Here is a 14,359-nt window from a genome sequence, read left to right as displayed (position 1 = left end):
TCCCTATATTTTATCCCTATATTTTATATCCCTATATTTTATTTTCTCTCTTAAAAAAAAAAAATATTTCGTCTTTATTTTTCTCTCCCCACATTTTTTTCTCTTATCCTTTTTTTCCTCTTCCCCCCCCCCCCCCCGTCGTTTTTTGTCTGTCCGATGTGTATTCTCTCAGTGGCTCGTCCCTTTCCCTTATTGGAAACGCTTTCCCACTCCATTGTGGTGATTGTTGCCTCGCCTGACTCTTCACGGCTCTTCTCTTGTCGATGGCTCTTTCTCACTGGCAGTTCCGCGGGCTGATTGTGTTTGTTAATTAGTTGCTAACAGCATCGTAATGCGGCCTTGATGGATAACCATGTCATTAGCACTCACCCCTGCAATTCACATTTCCAACCGAGCAGGGGCTACCCCATGCTGAGGCCGTGATTTGTGGCTGCAGTCTCGTGTGGGTGACACGCACCCTGAGCCCCCCCTCCCGCACAGCTCCGCAGCCCGGCTCTCCTCCGCGCCCGCGTTGTGCCGCGGTTTTTACCTCGCTTTATTTTGGAGGTGGGAAAAAGGCAGCGCCCCCCCCCCCCCCCCCTTTGTGTGGCTCTGTGGGTACGGGAGTGCTTGCCTTCCCCCTCTCCTTCTTCCCGCCTCCCAAGGGCATCCCGCATGTACCACTGCTGGCGCGGACACGCGTGCAGACCGCGCCCGCGCATCTCCCGCTCCGCCTGGCGGCAGCGCTTGGGGCCGACCCTCCTCCCCACCGCCGCCGGAGGGGGGGTCCGCCCGCTCCGCCCCGCCCCGCCGGGGTCTCGGCTGCGCCTGGGAGATGTAGTCCCGGCTGCAGGGCTCGCCGGCGGCCCGCGGGGCTGCGGTGGGGACTACGTTTCCCAGGCCCCCCTGCTGCTCGCCCGGGCTGTCAATCAGTGCGCGTCGGCGGGGGCAGCGAGCCGGGGATCCCCCCCGCCCTCCTCCGTGTCCCGCTAATAATAAGTGCTTCAGAGGCTTAAAAGCAGGGAGGCAAGTGTCATGCGGGCGCGCCGCAAGGAGTTGTGCTCCGGCTGAGCGCCCGGCTCCGCTCTGCCGCCGGCACCGCTCGGAGGAGGAGAGAAAAGCAGAAAGATAAAAACCCCTCGGAGCTGGTTCCCGGGGCAGGGGCGGGAGAAGAGGAGCCCGAAAGCCTGGAAAAGCCCGCGGCGATGAGGCGTAGGAAGACGGCGGTGGCGGCCGGCTGCTGCCTCGCCTTCCTTCTGGGCACCCTGCTCAACGTCCTCTTCATTCCCGGCTCCGAGCACCCGCCACCGCCCCGCGAAGGGGCACCCCCATCCCCGCCCGGCGCCCCCCTTTACCCGCCGGAGGAGGACGGCGGGGGTCGGGCCGCCCTGGAGCGGCAGATCCGGGAGCGCTACGAGGAGGTGCTGCGCTACCGGCAGCACCGGGCGGCGGGGCGGCGGCCGCTGCGACCGCGGGAGCGGCGCCTGATGGACCTGGCGCCGCCGCGCACCTCGGCGGAGCAGCCGGGGCTGCGGGGCCGAGCGGCGGCGGCGGGGCCCAGGGCGGGCGCCTCGGCCGAGCTGTCGCTGGAGCCGCCGCTGCTGGGCTGCCGCGACATCCGCAATGTCAGCGGCGTGCAGTACCTGGGCTCCGGGTACACCAAGGCGGTCTACAAGGCGGTGCTCAACCGCACTCTGGCCGTGGCGCTGAAGGCGGTGGATTTCGGCGGGCACGACATCGCCCGCTGCGTGCGGCAGTTCTCCACCCTGGGGGACTGCTACCGCCTGGCCGCCTACAAGATCGTCAAGGAGATGATCCTGCTGCAGCGGCTGCGCCACGCCAACGTCCTGCAGGTACGCGGGTCTTGCGCGGCCGGGCCGGTTGCGCTGGGTTTGCGCCGCGTTGCTGGCCCCGACGCTGGAAGCCTGCCGGTGCTGCCGGAGCAGAGCGCGGGGCGGGCTGGGGGCTCCTCTGCGGGACGGGAGGGACCCCTCCTTTCCCCGGCGTGGGGCTGCGAGGCAGGCTGGAGGCGCGTCGATGGGCGCTTTCCGCCCTGAGCAGTGGGGCTCTCTCCCCGCCGCCTTGGAAAGGTGCGGGCTGCGGCGCTTCCCTCACCCGCATCCACACTCTGTGCCCGGCCTTGCCTGTCGCTCTGCGTCGTAAGCAGAATTAACACCGAGATGGGGAGAAGGGGGCTAGGGTAGGGGGCTGAGGAAGGGACTCGGAGGCTCAGCAGCACTCCCCAGATATGGGGGAGTGGATGTGGCCGGTTTGGATGCAGGCTGCCCCGGAAGGAGGGGAGCGAGGGCTCCCGGCGGCTTCGTGTGGGGTGCTCGGAGCCTGGCACAGGGGTCGGCCCGTGGGACAGCCGGGTGTTGTTGGCTTGGTTAGTCAGCGCACCGCGGCACTTGCCGGAAAGGCTGCGTGGTGGGACTGTGACACATCAGCGGGAACTTCAGCGGGTCCATTTGGATGTAAATGCTGCTATGGAAATTCCTCTTGCGTTTCGCATAGCGTGAGAGTTGCAGTAGAATAAAAAATGAACGTTAGACCAGACGGTCTCACAGTAGGTGCTTTTTGAACTGAATCGGGTAAAGGAGTTTTGTGTTTCTTAAGCAGCTGCAGAAGGAGTGAGTACCAGCTCCCCCAAGAGAACTTCAGATCCCACTGATCAAAGCTCTCGAGTTTCATATAGTGTTCAAAGAAGGTGTAGTTGTGATTTATCCACGACGACAAAATAGATATTAACGTTCCTCCCTTCCTCCTTTCCTTCCCTTCCTCCCGTCCGCCAGGTCTGACTATAACACATACATCTAGGATAGCACCAAAAGCTCCCAGGAACTGTATTAGTTACTCCTGTGTTGCTGCCCTAGTTTGCTTTTGGGAGAGCCGAGCTTGGGTGCAGCCATCGTTGGTGATCGAGTTGGCAGTAGGAAACACACTCTCCGCTTGGAAACGCTGAGGGGTATTTTGTTCTTATATGTTTTCCCCCCCCAAGATTGTTTTTCTTGCTCGGCGGAAGCGAGTTGGCCGGGTTGAGCTTGGAGCGTTGTAAAGTCGCGGCTCACGCTGATAGGCACTAACTAGCGTTTCTTCCCTGTGTGTGGTTCTGTGCTCTGGAAAGATGCCTTTGGGTGACTCAGGATGGAGAAGAGGGCGTTGAGAGGGGTCCCGGGGTGTGTGCGGGCAGGGGGGACCGCGGTGATGCACCCCTGTTTGTGAGCTCAGGTGGACTCCGGAGGGGGGAGCGAAGGGAAATGGGGTGGCCCTTGGTGAGTAGGGCCGGGCGGGCGCTGCCCCAGCTGCGGGAGGAGAAGCAAGACCGGCTCCGCCCTGGGGAAACGCTCTCGTGGGCAAACCCCCGCGTGTTAATCAGCGTTTCATGTGCACCCCATTGAAAAAGAGATTACATTTAAATCAGAAACTTGTTTTCAGCTGCGTCCCGAGTTTGCCATCGCCTTTTCTTTCACCTGTCCGCGATCAGCGCCGGGCATCACCCGCCTCTTTCTTTAATGGGTTTCATTCCAGAGGCGAGGTCGCTGCTCCGTGGGTGAGAGCTGGACCATTGGTAGGAGTTGACCTTGGAAGGAGGCTGTAAAAATGGACCTGCCAGGCTTTATTCAGGCACAGTCGGGCGACGGCGTGGGCAGGAATGGGGCTCTGGTGTCATGCTGGAGGCGAGAAACCCGTGCAGAAAATGGGCACCAGCGAGCAGCGTGGCTTTTACTATGTCTCTGTTAAAACAGCAGAGGGGACAGGGTCCGCCGACATCATGACCGATTTTTAGCTTGCTTTCTAAGCTGGCCAAGGGCATAGAAATCACTGTCCAGAGCCTGCTGCCGAGGCAATCAAAAAGCCAACATCTCCTCCCCTCTTCAGGCTTTCAACAGGCACTTTTGCTGGAGCAGCAAGACCCGTACTGCCAAGGGCACGACACAGCGAAGGCCAGGACCTTTTCTGCCTTTGCTTCTTACCTCTTTTTAGCTCCTTACCCGGCTCTCGGCGGCTCCCGGCATACCCAAATACGAGTCGGCTGCTATAAATAGCTGGAGGGACATGACACCCTCCTGCCACCGTGCTGTGCCCCGGCTCGGGGCCGGGAGGGGGAAAGCGGCCCGGGTACCCGGGGATGGCCCCGCACCTGCGGGCTGCCCCGTCCCCCTCCTGCCCGGCCGTGCTGGGGCATCCTGGGCTAGGGGCTATTTGGGGTGAGCGCCTCCATGAGATTCTGTTGCTGGAAATAAGAGTTCCGAGTAGGTTGAGCCTTGTGAACGGGGGTTTTCCTGTAAATCTCTGGCAGCTGACAGCCTGAAGTGTAGTTTGTAAGATAACAGGCTTGTTCTTTACTGTCTCAGCAGTTCCCATTCTGGCCTGTCTCTTGTCAAAATCAGCTTTTCTTTTTCTTTTTTTTTTTTTTTAGCCATCCTTTTTAAAGACTCCGTTATTGTACAATATAGGGTAGGGGGGGAAAGAGCTCTTTCCAGAAAGTACCACTGCCTTCAGACAACATGTTGACATATCCGCCGTGCCCTCTGCCTGGGGAAGGAGCCAGATGTGTCAGCTCCGGCAGATGTGGTGAATCAAGTCAAAAGAAACATGGAAAACCAGCAAGAGGGAGAATGGTTTCACATCAGCCGACGCTGAAGCGAAGGCAGCTTTCATTTCCTAATTGCTTTTCTGTGCCTTCCCATCGTTCTTATGGCCACCAAAGTGCCAGCGCTGGGCCATTGTCCCTTGTCCCCATGGTCTGGAGCAGGCCCAGGCCTGCCGCAGCTCACTGGGGGCTCTAAGAGGCTCCCTGGTGTTACAGCGAAGGGCAGGTGCAGCCTGCAGTGGAGATGGATTTGCTTTGGAGTGGGGAAGAGAAGGGTAGTTCATTAAAGTTGATTTTATAATGAAGGGCACTAAGGAAGAGGGGAAACTGGGTCACTGATTTATTGTAAAAGAAGGTTTAGCAGCCTGCTAATTGCTTTGCAGTCGCTCTGTGCCAGATGAGGTGCTTGATCTCTTCCGTGTTCTTTGTGCTGGGGTTTCTTTTCTTGCAAGGTTCAAATGCTGCTGTCTGAATCCTGGCTTTCCGTGCATTTTGGTGGGGAAGATGGTTCAGTGCGTACTTTAATTCCTCCCTGCCTATATTTGAGGAAGAAAAGGTAATCAAACCATTTGCAGTTAATTCCAAATAATGAGCACGATTGTAAGGACACAAAGGCGATGTTTGATTCACTCTAATAATGTAATTATAGCCCCGGAGTATCAGAATGAAGGGTGCTGCCATTCTTTCTTCCTTTGCGTTGCTGAAGCTGAAGAGAAGGGAGGGGAGGTTTTGAAACTGCAGATGCTGGGAGAAGTGCAAGCTTCTTTCTGTGGCAGCTCTTTCTTTATCAGCCGTTCTGTGAGCTCGCAATGATTCCTTTAAGAAGGAGCTACCGCTTTCTCAAAAGCAAACACAAAAGCTCAGGGGGAAGAGTTGGCTTTGTCTGAAGCCCATGGAAGAAGACACTAGCTGCTAATGGTACCAGTGGTTTGCTGACTGCCCCGGCCGTTTCCTTTGGCTCGTTTTGCTTTAGCATTAAGCTAAAGCACACAAATGAAACACTGAGGTGACATCTGCATTTAAAAAAGTCATGAAGTTACGCTGTCAAAGCAGTTTCCATACGCATTGGTTTGTTTTTAATGTGTTTGGTACTGATTTGTTTTAAATGGTGATGGTTACAGTGAGGCTATTTATCACTTGGAAAACTTATTGATTAAAATAGTGCATGCATCACTTGCGGTTGGCAAGTTCAGTGGACTTGGGATGTGCCAGCTGGTCTCGATACTTTCAAACATGGTTTTCTTTTCTTTACATGTGATAATGAACAGATTTTTACCTTGATGGCTTCCCTATAGATATGTACAGCAAGCAGGGTAGGGCAGTTTCAATTTTAATGTGAGGGTTACAATAATAAAGCTTTGTGTACAGTTTGCTTATTCCAGGTGGAAGGAGACAGTCTTTCCATGTCTGAAGGAAGTCAATATACAATTAAGTTCTAGTGCAAACACACTTGCATAGGGAAGGTCTGGTCCTTCACCATCCTTCTTGCATGAATCCACTGTTGTTCTCACAGAAAACAGGGGGGAAGGGAACATCAAGGTACAGTGGAAACAGCTACTGAGGGACTTCTTCCTTGTTGCCAGTGAATCCCCTTTGTGGTGGCAACGGTGCAGGATTCCCAGCAACGGTCCTTGCTCTGCAGTTGGCTGGAGTTTAGCCATGACCACTTTGGGAATCTGGGGCCTGAGAAATGATTGCTGATACCAGCTGGTGTGTGGCTACGTGGACAATTTGTCATTCTGTGTTTCGGATGGGGCAGCTGAAGTTCACAGCTCTTAGGGACAAACATTTCAAAACCAAGTGAAGGCTGGGGTTGGTTGGGGGTCTGACCATGGACTCCATATGCAGCCATCGGTCGGGGATTGCTGGAAGTAGGAGGATCATTTTGGACCGAGGTTGCTTTCTCAAGTAGCTCAGTTGAGCTGTTTTTGGAGCAGGTTGGCTAAAGATGAATGAGGCCACCACACGCAGTTCAAGACCAGGCTGACGCCATCTGTTTAACTGGCGTTAGGATGAGAGGAACATCAAGATGAGCCTGCCAAATCCTACTGAGGTGACAGGAGAGGCTTGCACTGTTTGCTGGCCACCTCCTTCCTCTGGGAAAGCTGCCTGGCAAGGAATGATGGAGCTGCTTCTTTGTCCCAGCTTGCCATTGCCATAGGAGCACCTTGCAGGAGCTGAGGTGTCCGAGTCACTCGGTCGCCCTCCAAAATAGTTCGTGGTGGGTGATGTGGGGTGTCAGCACTGGACATTGGTGTGGGTGGGGAGAAAGAAGCAGGCAGTGCCACCTACTGATGGCTCGGTGGAGACAGCTAACTATGCTAACAGATGTCCCCATAGCCCCAAGGAGCTCGGGGTGGAGTGGAGAAGGGCAGAGGGAGCAGACAGATGCGGTTTGGTGAGGAAAGAAGAATGACACAAAGTGCTTCTTTATTGCGAGACTGCTTCCCAAAAGGCCCAGATGTTATCCTGCACTTTTAAGAGTGAAGAAAGGATCTGTTAACAAGAGCTCCAGAGCTGCTGGAAGCACAGAGCTGGTACAATTGCAAACCGGCTCTAACCATTCATGTCACTGGAAAGTGAGCTCGGTGTCTTGATGCTGAAGTTGCCAAATAGCGTTTATTTCCATTGAATTGCATGGGATGGCAGAGGGTGTTCAACTTGTTGGCAGGAACAGCTTTCCATAAGGCACGTGCCATCACAGAAGTTAGAAGGGCTACATTGTCCCTCCTTTTGAAAGCAGCATTCATAAAACTAATCCCAGTCATTTGTTGAATGATTTCTATGATTGCTTCTCAGTTTTATGTGCCATGTAAATCATTCCAGAAGACTCCGGTTTGAATTTCTGCCTCCTTTATGGGAGCTGATGACTTGCAACCTCATCCAGTTTCCTTCAGGGGAGCCCAGCACTGCTCCTTCTGTGCAGCGGCCTGGGGAGATCACTGGTCACCACAGGATGCTGTGGGTATGATCAAGTTCTCCCTTGCCGCTTGCCTTTTTGTCTTAGGAGTGACAATGAGTGAACAAGGCTAATCCACCCTGTCTCTCCTGGCCTGGGTATTAGTTATGATCAGGGCAGAACTGCAAGAGGGTTTAGAACTGCACATGGGGTTTAGAGCTCTTCCCTTCTTCACTCCCCCCCAGGCATGGGGTAGCTATGTAAACCTCTTCTCCCTGGTATTCAGTGAAAGGATGTGTAGCAGTGGTTCAAAGCTGCACCAGGGGAGGTTCAAACTGGACGTTAAGAAGCATTTCTTTACCATGAGGGTGGTCAAACACTGGCACAGGCTTCCAAGAGAGGTGGTTGGTGCCCCAAGCCCATCAGTGTTTGACAGGCGTTTGAACAATGCCCTTAATAACATGCTGTAACTTTTGGGCAGATCTGAAGTGGTCAGGCAGTTGGACCAGATAATTATTGTAGGTTACTTCCAATTGAAATATCCTCTGTTCTATTCTGCCCATGACAGGAGGTTGGAACTGGATGATCTTAAGTTCCTCTCCAGTCCAAATCCATCTCTGAGTCTGTCCTTGCTGCCAGCATGGTTCAGGTAGGTGCCTCCTGGCATCTGACTCCCACTGCAATCTTTCATTTCTGTGGTGGCCATGAAAAGCTTGACAAGAACAAGTTCTCACAGGCACTGTGCTAATACTAATATTGACTCTAGGCTCATTTTAAAGGAGTTGTTATTTTTTGTCACACTCAGCTGAAGCACTCAGTTTAGGTAGTAGATGCCAAACACGGGTATTTATATTGTTTTAAGCCAAATTTGGAACAACATAGCTTGAAGAGAGTCCTTTTTTTCTTGGATCGTGTAGCTGCAGATAGACTTCAAGCTTATTTTAAAGCTTGCTATGAGAAAAGTACAAAGTACAGATGCCCAAGAAAGAAGAATTGTACAAATGACTCTAATGAATCCAAGTCAGGCTTTTCCAAACATGCAATGCACAGAGGTTATTTGACAGTTTTGTAATGCAAACTCATGTCCTAACGAAGGGTTAAACTTGTGGTGCAGTGGAACTGAATGCAGTGGCTGTGGATGGAGGTCAGGGGAGCTGCTGGTCTGGCCATGTACAAGATAATGAGCTGCTCTGCAGTGATATCGTGGCCTGTTTCCACTGAAATCAGGGTTGTATGAGTGATCTATTTGTCTTCACTGGAAGGCTTTACAAGAGTAGGCTACTTGTGTGACTAAATATTTGCAGGGTCGGGCCTTGAGCTTGTGCAGTGCAATGCAAATTGAAAGTGCTGTAAATGTTTTCAGGGGAAGAATTTTCCACTTCAGAGCGTGAGGAAAGCAGGGAGAGTAAAAAGGGGAGATAACGTTATTAAATCATAAGATTATAGCCCACGTAATACGTGTCAAAACAGCAGATATATATGGGTATGTATACACATGCCTATGTGTGTGATATATAGAGATACCCGTGGGCCTCTGTGGATATGCTGGCAGATATGGTTAGGTATACATTCGTGTGTGTTTCTAAATAATACATTCCCATTTTTCTATTAATGAGCTTCAGTGTTCAGTGACGGTGCCAGGGCTGAGATTCCTGCTCCCTCTGGGGTTTACTGCTAGTCGTAATAATACATTTATAAACACAAGCCTAAGCAGAGCTGTGGGTTTGGAGTTTAATATTTGAATTCCTTGCTGCTTGCTCTCGGTTCCAGCATCCCACAGCAGAGGAAGTCCTGCCCCACAGCTGTCAGCACAGACAGTTTTGGTCCTGCTCTTCAAAGGTTCGGTGTGGTGCTGGGGATGCCCTGTACCAAAGTCTTCTTCCAGTGAAGCTTTGCACTTGGCAGGGTTTGATTGCCAGATTTCAACGAGGAAAGTCAATTCACTTCTCAGGCACTGTCTCTTTATATGCTGTAGCATGAAGGTTGACATTGGATTGGACTCTTAAGCTTGGGACTTCCAGGAAACTCATCCTTATTCCATGTTACAAGCTTGTAGATGCTTTTGGACCGAGTAGCTGTGGCAGTATGTAATAATATTGTAGTATATATCTTAAAATATATATATAATGTATTAAAATATAGATGCGAACATCATGTGCTTATATTATATATAGAAGCACACACATACATACATATGTCACATAGATATATATATGTATGTGCTTGTGGCTATATGTGTGTATATTTATATATGTATATACCATGAGCAATGAAAGGACATATTTAAAACCTGAGGGATGAATAGATTGTAGAGTGACATAAATGTCTTGAACCATACTGGATGGGGCTTGGAGCAACCTGCTCTAGTGGAAGGTGGCCCTGCCTGTGGCATGGGGTTGGAACCGGCTGATCTTCAAGGTCCCTTCCAACCCAAACCAGTCTGGGATTCTGTGTATTGGTAAACCATAGCAGTATCACACAGTGCAGGGGGTTCTAGCTCTTGCAGAGGCTGTCTCAGTGCTCCAGGAATGAAAGGTGAATCCAAGGGTTGGTTGCATAAAGAATATTATATTCACTTTAATAGCAATAAAGTAGCAAGAGCTTCTAAAACATGTGCTGTTCTGGGTTTGACAAAAAGCTCAAACAAATGGCTCATTAAAAGGCTACCAATGTCAGTGGGAGCTTTTTATTTCCCCTGGTGTAATGTAGTTAAGCCTGTCACTTGTTACAGCTGGTAATGGCGTTCTCAAGGTTCCTGTTCCTGAATGCATGGAAATCTCATGTCCATTAAAGAGGAAAAGGGGGAAATTTCCAGATTTTATGGCTGTAGAGAAAATCTAAAGATTGGGAGCATTAAGGGCTAAAATCTAGCACAGAAGAGGAAAAGATCCTGAAGGTATTGTAAATCTTAGGGATCCGTACCACGGATTGTGCCTCCAGCAACCAGAGCAGCTGGTTTTACCCTTGCCAGCTGAGCAACCTCTGTAAATGACACGTAACACTTCGGTGGAGGTTCTGGCTTGCAGTTTCTATCCCTGAGCATCCAGCTAGGGTGCCTGTGCTAATGCAGGAGGGCTCGTTGTTTGCACAGCCTTACCCCACTGATGACGGCTTCATAAGCTCTTTTATTTTGTGCTTTTATTCAGTAAGCTTGTCAGCTTTTGTGTCAGCGCTGACCTCTGCTTTCGCCTTCCCTGCCTCGTCTGAAAGGGTCACCTCTGTCCCCATCATTTGTAGTAAAAGGGGATTGTGAAGAGACGTGAACTGACCGGCTGTAGGGCCGTGGGCTCCTACAATGCAGTGTAACTTTGCAGGGGCTGACCCTGTATACCCGGCGTGCCCAAAAACCACTGGAGTCAGTGTGAGTTTGGACTGCCTAAAGATGGGTTCAGGACTGAGCCTTTGTGACTGAGAAAATCCAAACAGGGAAAGAAATGATTCGGTCACTTGGGTTCCTCAAAACGGGCTGCGGCGCACAATGTGAGAACAGGTCAGCATTTCATATCTGGCATCTGATTTTCTGAACAGACAGAAAAGCATCCCATTAGTGAGACTGTTAGCTGTAAGATTCTATGCACAAATATATTGGGGCGGTGTTTAAATGCAGTGACTCGAGATAGCAAATAGATGTGGGGTTGTTTTTCTTTCCACTCATTTAATTGAAACCATGTTGAGAAGGCGTATGAAAACCATCACTCTTGCATGTATCTAAAAGGTAGCTTTGTGACGCTGAGAATGATGTCCAACCTAATAGCATTTCAGATAGAGGAGGTATTTTGGCTCATCTTTGACTTCCAGCTATATTCAGTTTCCCCGTGTGGTTATTTTTCTTGCTATTGTATGCATCCAGCTATCTGTTTCTTACTTCACTGTCTGGGAATACAAACCATTTTGTCTCATTTCAGACCTTAAAATGGATTGGACAAAAAACAAAAGGAAAGGGGGGAGGAGAAAGAAGTATTTTGGGTAGAACCTCTGTACTTGTTTCTGTGTCTTAATAAGTCACTTCTTAAACAAAAGGCTGAAGAATTACTGCCTCAGAGTATTTTGCATCTATATATATTCTGTATTTTGAAACATCTGCGTGCTGGGTGGTGGTTCATCAGGAGGGGATGAATGTAACCATTTTAGATGCTTAACTGGCTGTTGGGACTTGCCCAGTTTGTAATCATGGTAATTGCACATACAAATACGGCCGTGTAATTACATGTGCATTTTTGCATTTAGTTTCAGGAGCTCGTTTGGAAAAGTATAAACGCGGCCCAATAAATCCTTTATATTTCAGACTTCTGTGCTTTTATAACTCTATATAATTATGTAATAACATTGCATCTGGAGAGGTTTCACTTAAGTGAAAGCAATAAAGAGCTCACGTTAGATGATGTATTTTTTGAGTCAGCCCTACGCTAACTCGCGCAGCGCTGTGAGGTTGCCCAAGTTCAGCAGTGCTCCTGCACGAACATTTTCTGCTGAGAAGAAAGAGCGATTTAATATAAAACCAGAACTGGAACAGGTCGTTTAAGCTTCCACGAGGACTGACGTGATTAAATGGGTACTAATACAGTAAAATACGCACTGAATACTCCGCTACTCGGGCAGTGAAGACTTTTGCCGAGGTACAAATTGGACACTAAAATGAAGGAATTACTTATAAGAATAGCAAAAATAATAATAATAAAATATATATATAATAAAATAATATATATATAATAAAAATATAATAATAAAACTAATAATAGCAAAATTCCAGCTCTCTGAGAACAAACTTAAAGCATTATTATTGGCATTCATGGATTGAGATCAAGTAGACCCAAATTGATACTGCAGTTCATTTCTACTTATGTGTTCATACGTACAATTGTTTGTGGTATGTTTTTCTATTCCTGGAACGGTTTTCACAAACGTTGGGGATGCCTAATGAAGACTGACACCTTTTTTTTGTACCCAGTGTTACTGTAAACCAACAGTTAGGGCGATTCTGTCATTTCCCAGTCTGGGCTGCTTGCTAATTTCCCTTACGGCATCTTTCCCAAGGGATAGCATTACTGAGCTAAAGACAAGAGCTGAGCTCTGTGGATGATACAGAAACAGATGTTATATTTTGACACTCTAAAGGGGTGGCTTTCAAACCTGCTGAGCTTCGGCCTCCCTTCTTCATCTACCCTCACACAGGGGAGACCTGAAATACCCAGGAGGAACTGCGGATTCCAGCTTGTCTCTGAGGAAAGATAAATGTTGTATTAAATAGTTGCCTTTAATTCCGTGGTGGTGTTAGTTCAGAAAGCTCAGACAGAGGCGTGATGATGTGATCCTCTGGGGTAGTTTGCAGCACACCAAGATTTAACTCCTGCCAATAAACAGCATAAAAATGGTGTCACAGATGATAAGGAACAAACCCAGGTCCGGTCTGAATGGCTCTAGTTTAAGAGATAATTGCTGTTGCAATCTTTGTCATGGTTGTGGCAATAAAGAGAAAGGTCCCTTTTCCTATTTCCAGTGTTCTTATCGGCATCTATCGCAAATCCTCTGTTGCGCATCGATGCCAAAATCTTTTCAGCGTGTTTTAAAAGAAAATCTTCTAGCTCTTGTTTCTGTTGGGGTTAACATCCGTGTTATGCAGCTGCTTGGAAATGCGGTGCTGTTTTTACACCAAAAAGGAAAACTGTTTACTTCTGTGACATTTTTTGGCACCCTTTCTCCCTTTCCATGTAGACGGCGGCAGGCAGAGCTAGCAGGATGGTTCCTAATAAATTCCTGGATTTGCTGAGTTTAGCCTGGTCTTTACTCTTCTTGCCTGAGAGGGTCACAGGCAGTAAGAATGTGCTTGGTAATTGAATCTGCTCGCAGTGGTTGTGCTCAGCCTCAGCCCGCTCTTACAGCAATGGCACTCACTAACTACTCTGGCTCTCTGAGTTAGGCTCAGTCCCTGTTCTGGTCTGCATGAGCCCGGCTTCTTCTGCTTCAAGCCCCCTCAGCCTGGAGGAGAACCCCCCCATCACCTTCCCCAGGCTTTTTAGAGCTGAGAGAGGTTTAAGAAGTCACATAACTCGGGGCACAGCAGCGGAGGAATAGCAGCAGGGCATTTGTTAATGCCGCCTTTTCACACAGGCTCCTTTGCTGCATGGTTTATTTGACTGCGGGCAGAGATTACGCTTCATTTTGTTTCATGTGTGTGCTGTTCTGGCTGGAAAGTTGCAATCAGATCCTTATCGGGCTCATTTAACTGCCTCTCTGCCAGGGCTTGGCAGGGAGGTTGTAAAAGCCTGTCCCCAGCCCTGTCACCTTGTCGCACTCCATATAAAGCAAGACATCTCTTTTCCACAGGCTTGAAATGTTCTCCTTGTGCAATTATTTGTGCAAGTCAAAATTAATCATTCAAATGTCCTTGGAAAGCAAATGCAGGAAGGAGCTCGAGCGTAGCTGAAATTGCCGTTTCAATGCTTTTAGATTGAAGAAGCTACTGGCAGATAATAGTTTGGGGTGTTTGCCCTTCTTTAACGGTACTGCGCCCAAAAGTGCATCAGATATAGTGAGAAGCAATTTCTGACTGGGAAAGGGGAAGTTTTGGCATTTCAGTTGCTTTTCAAGCTACTATGTCCTTGAAATACACATTGCCACGCGATGCACAAACAGTAGTCCTATGGGAAATGACATTAAAAGCTGTTTTGCGATGACTTTTAAGCAGAAAATGAGTTTTACTTAGCCAGGGCTTGCACAGACTGTTTTTCCTTAGGTAGAAAACCACAGTAGGGTAATGAGAAATAAACCAAATCTTAGAACACCTTCCCCTCACTCCTCCCTTCTTCCGGGCTCAATTTCACTCCTGAATCCTCCACCTCCTCCCCCCGAGTGCCCCAGGGGATGGGAATGGGGGTTCTGACTGGTAC

At 49.6% G+C, this 14,359-nt stretch overlaps 1 protein-coding gene across 1 annotated transcript in view; it reads left to right on the top strand.

Moving 5' to 3' along the window:
- Positions 1-1,184: 1,184 nt before the first annotated feature.
- PKDCC (protein kinase domain containing, cytoplasmic) overlaps positions 1,185-14,359 on the top strand; it is a gene marked incomplete at both ends in the record, with an annotated part of 34,767 nt that continues 21,592 nt past the window's right edge. The window contains one exon of the mRNA XM_080616076.1: positions 1,185-1,832. Within this exon, the coding sequence (XP_080472202.1) occupies positions 1,185-1,832 (648 nt within the window). The remainder of the gene's footprint in view (positions 1,833-14,359) is intronic.

The sequence above is a fragment of the Psittacula echo genome, assembly GCF_963264785.1.
Source record: "Psittacula echo genome assembly, chromosome: 4".
NCBI classification, from domain to species: Eukaryota; Metazoa; Chordata; class Aves; order Psittaciformes; family Psittacidae; genus Psittacula; species Psittacula echo.
This window is presented reverse-complemented; position numbering and strand designations above follow the sequence as displayed.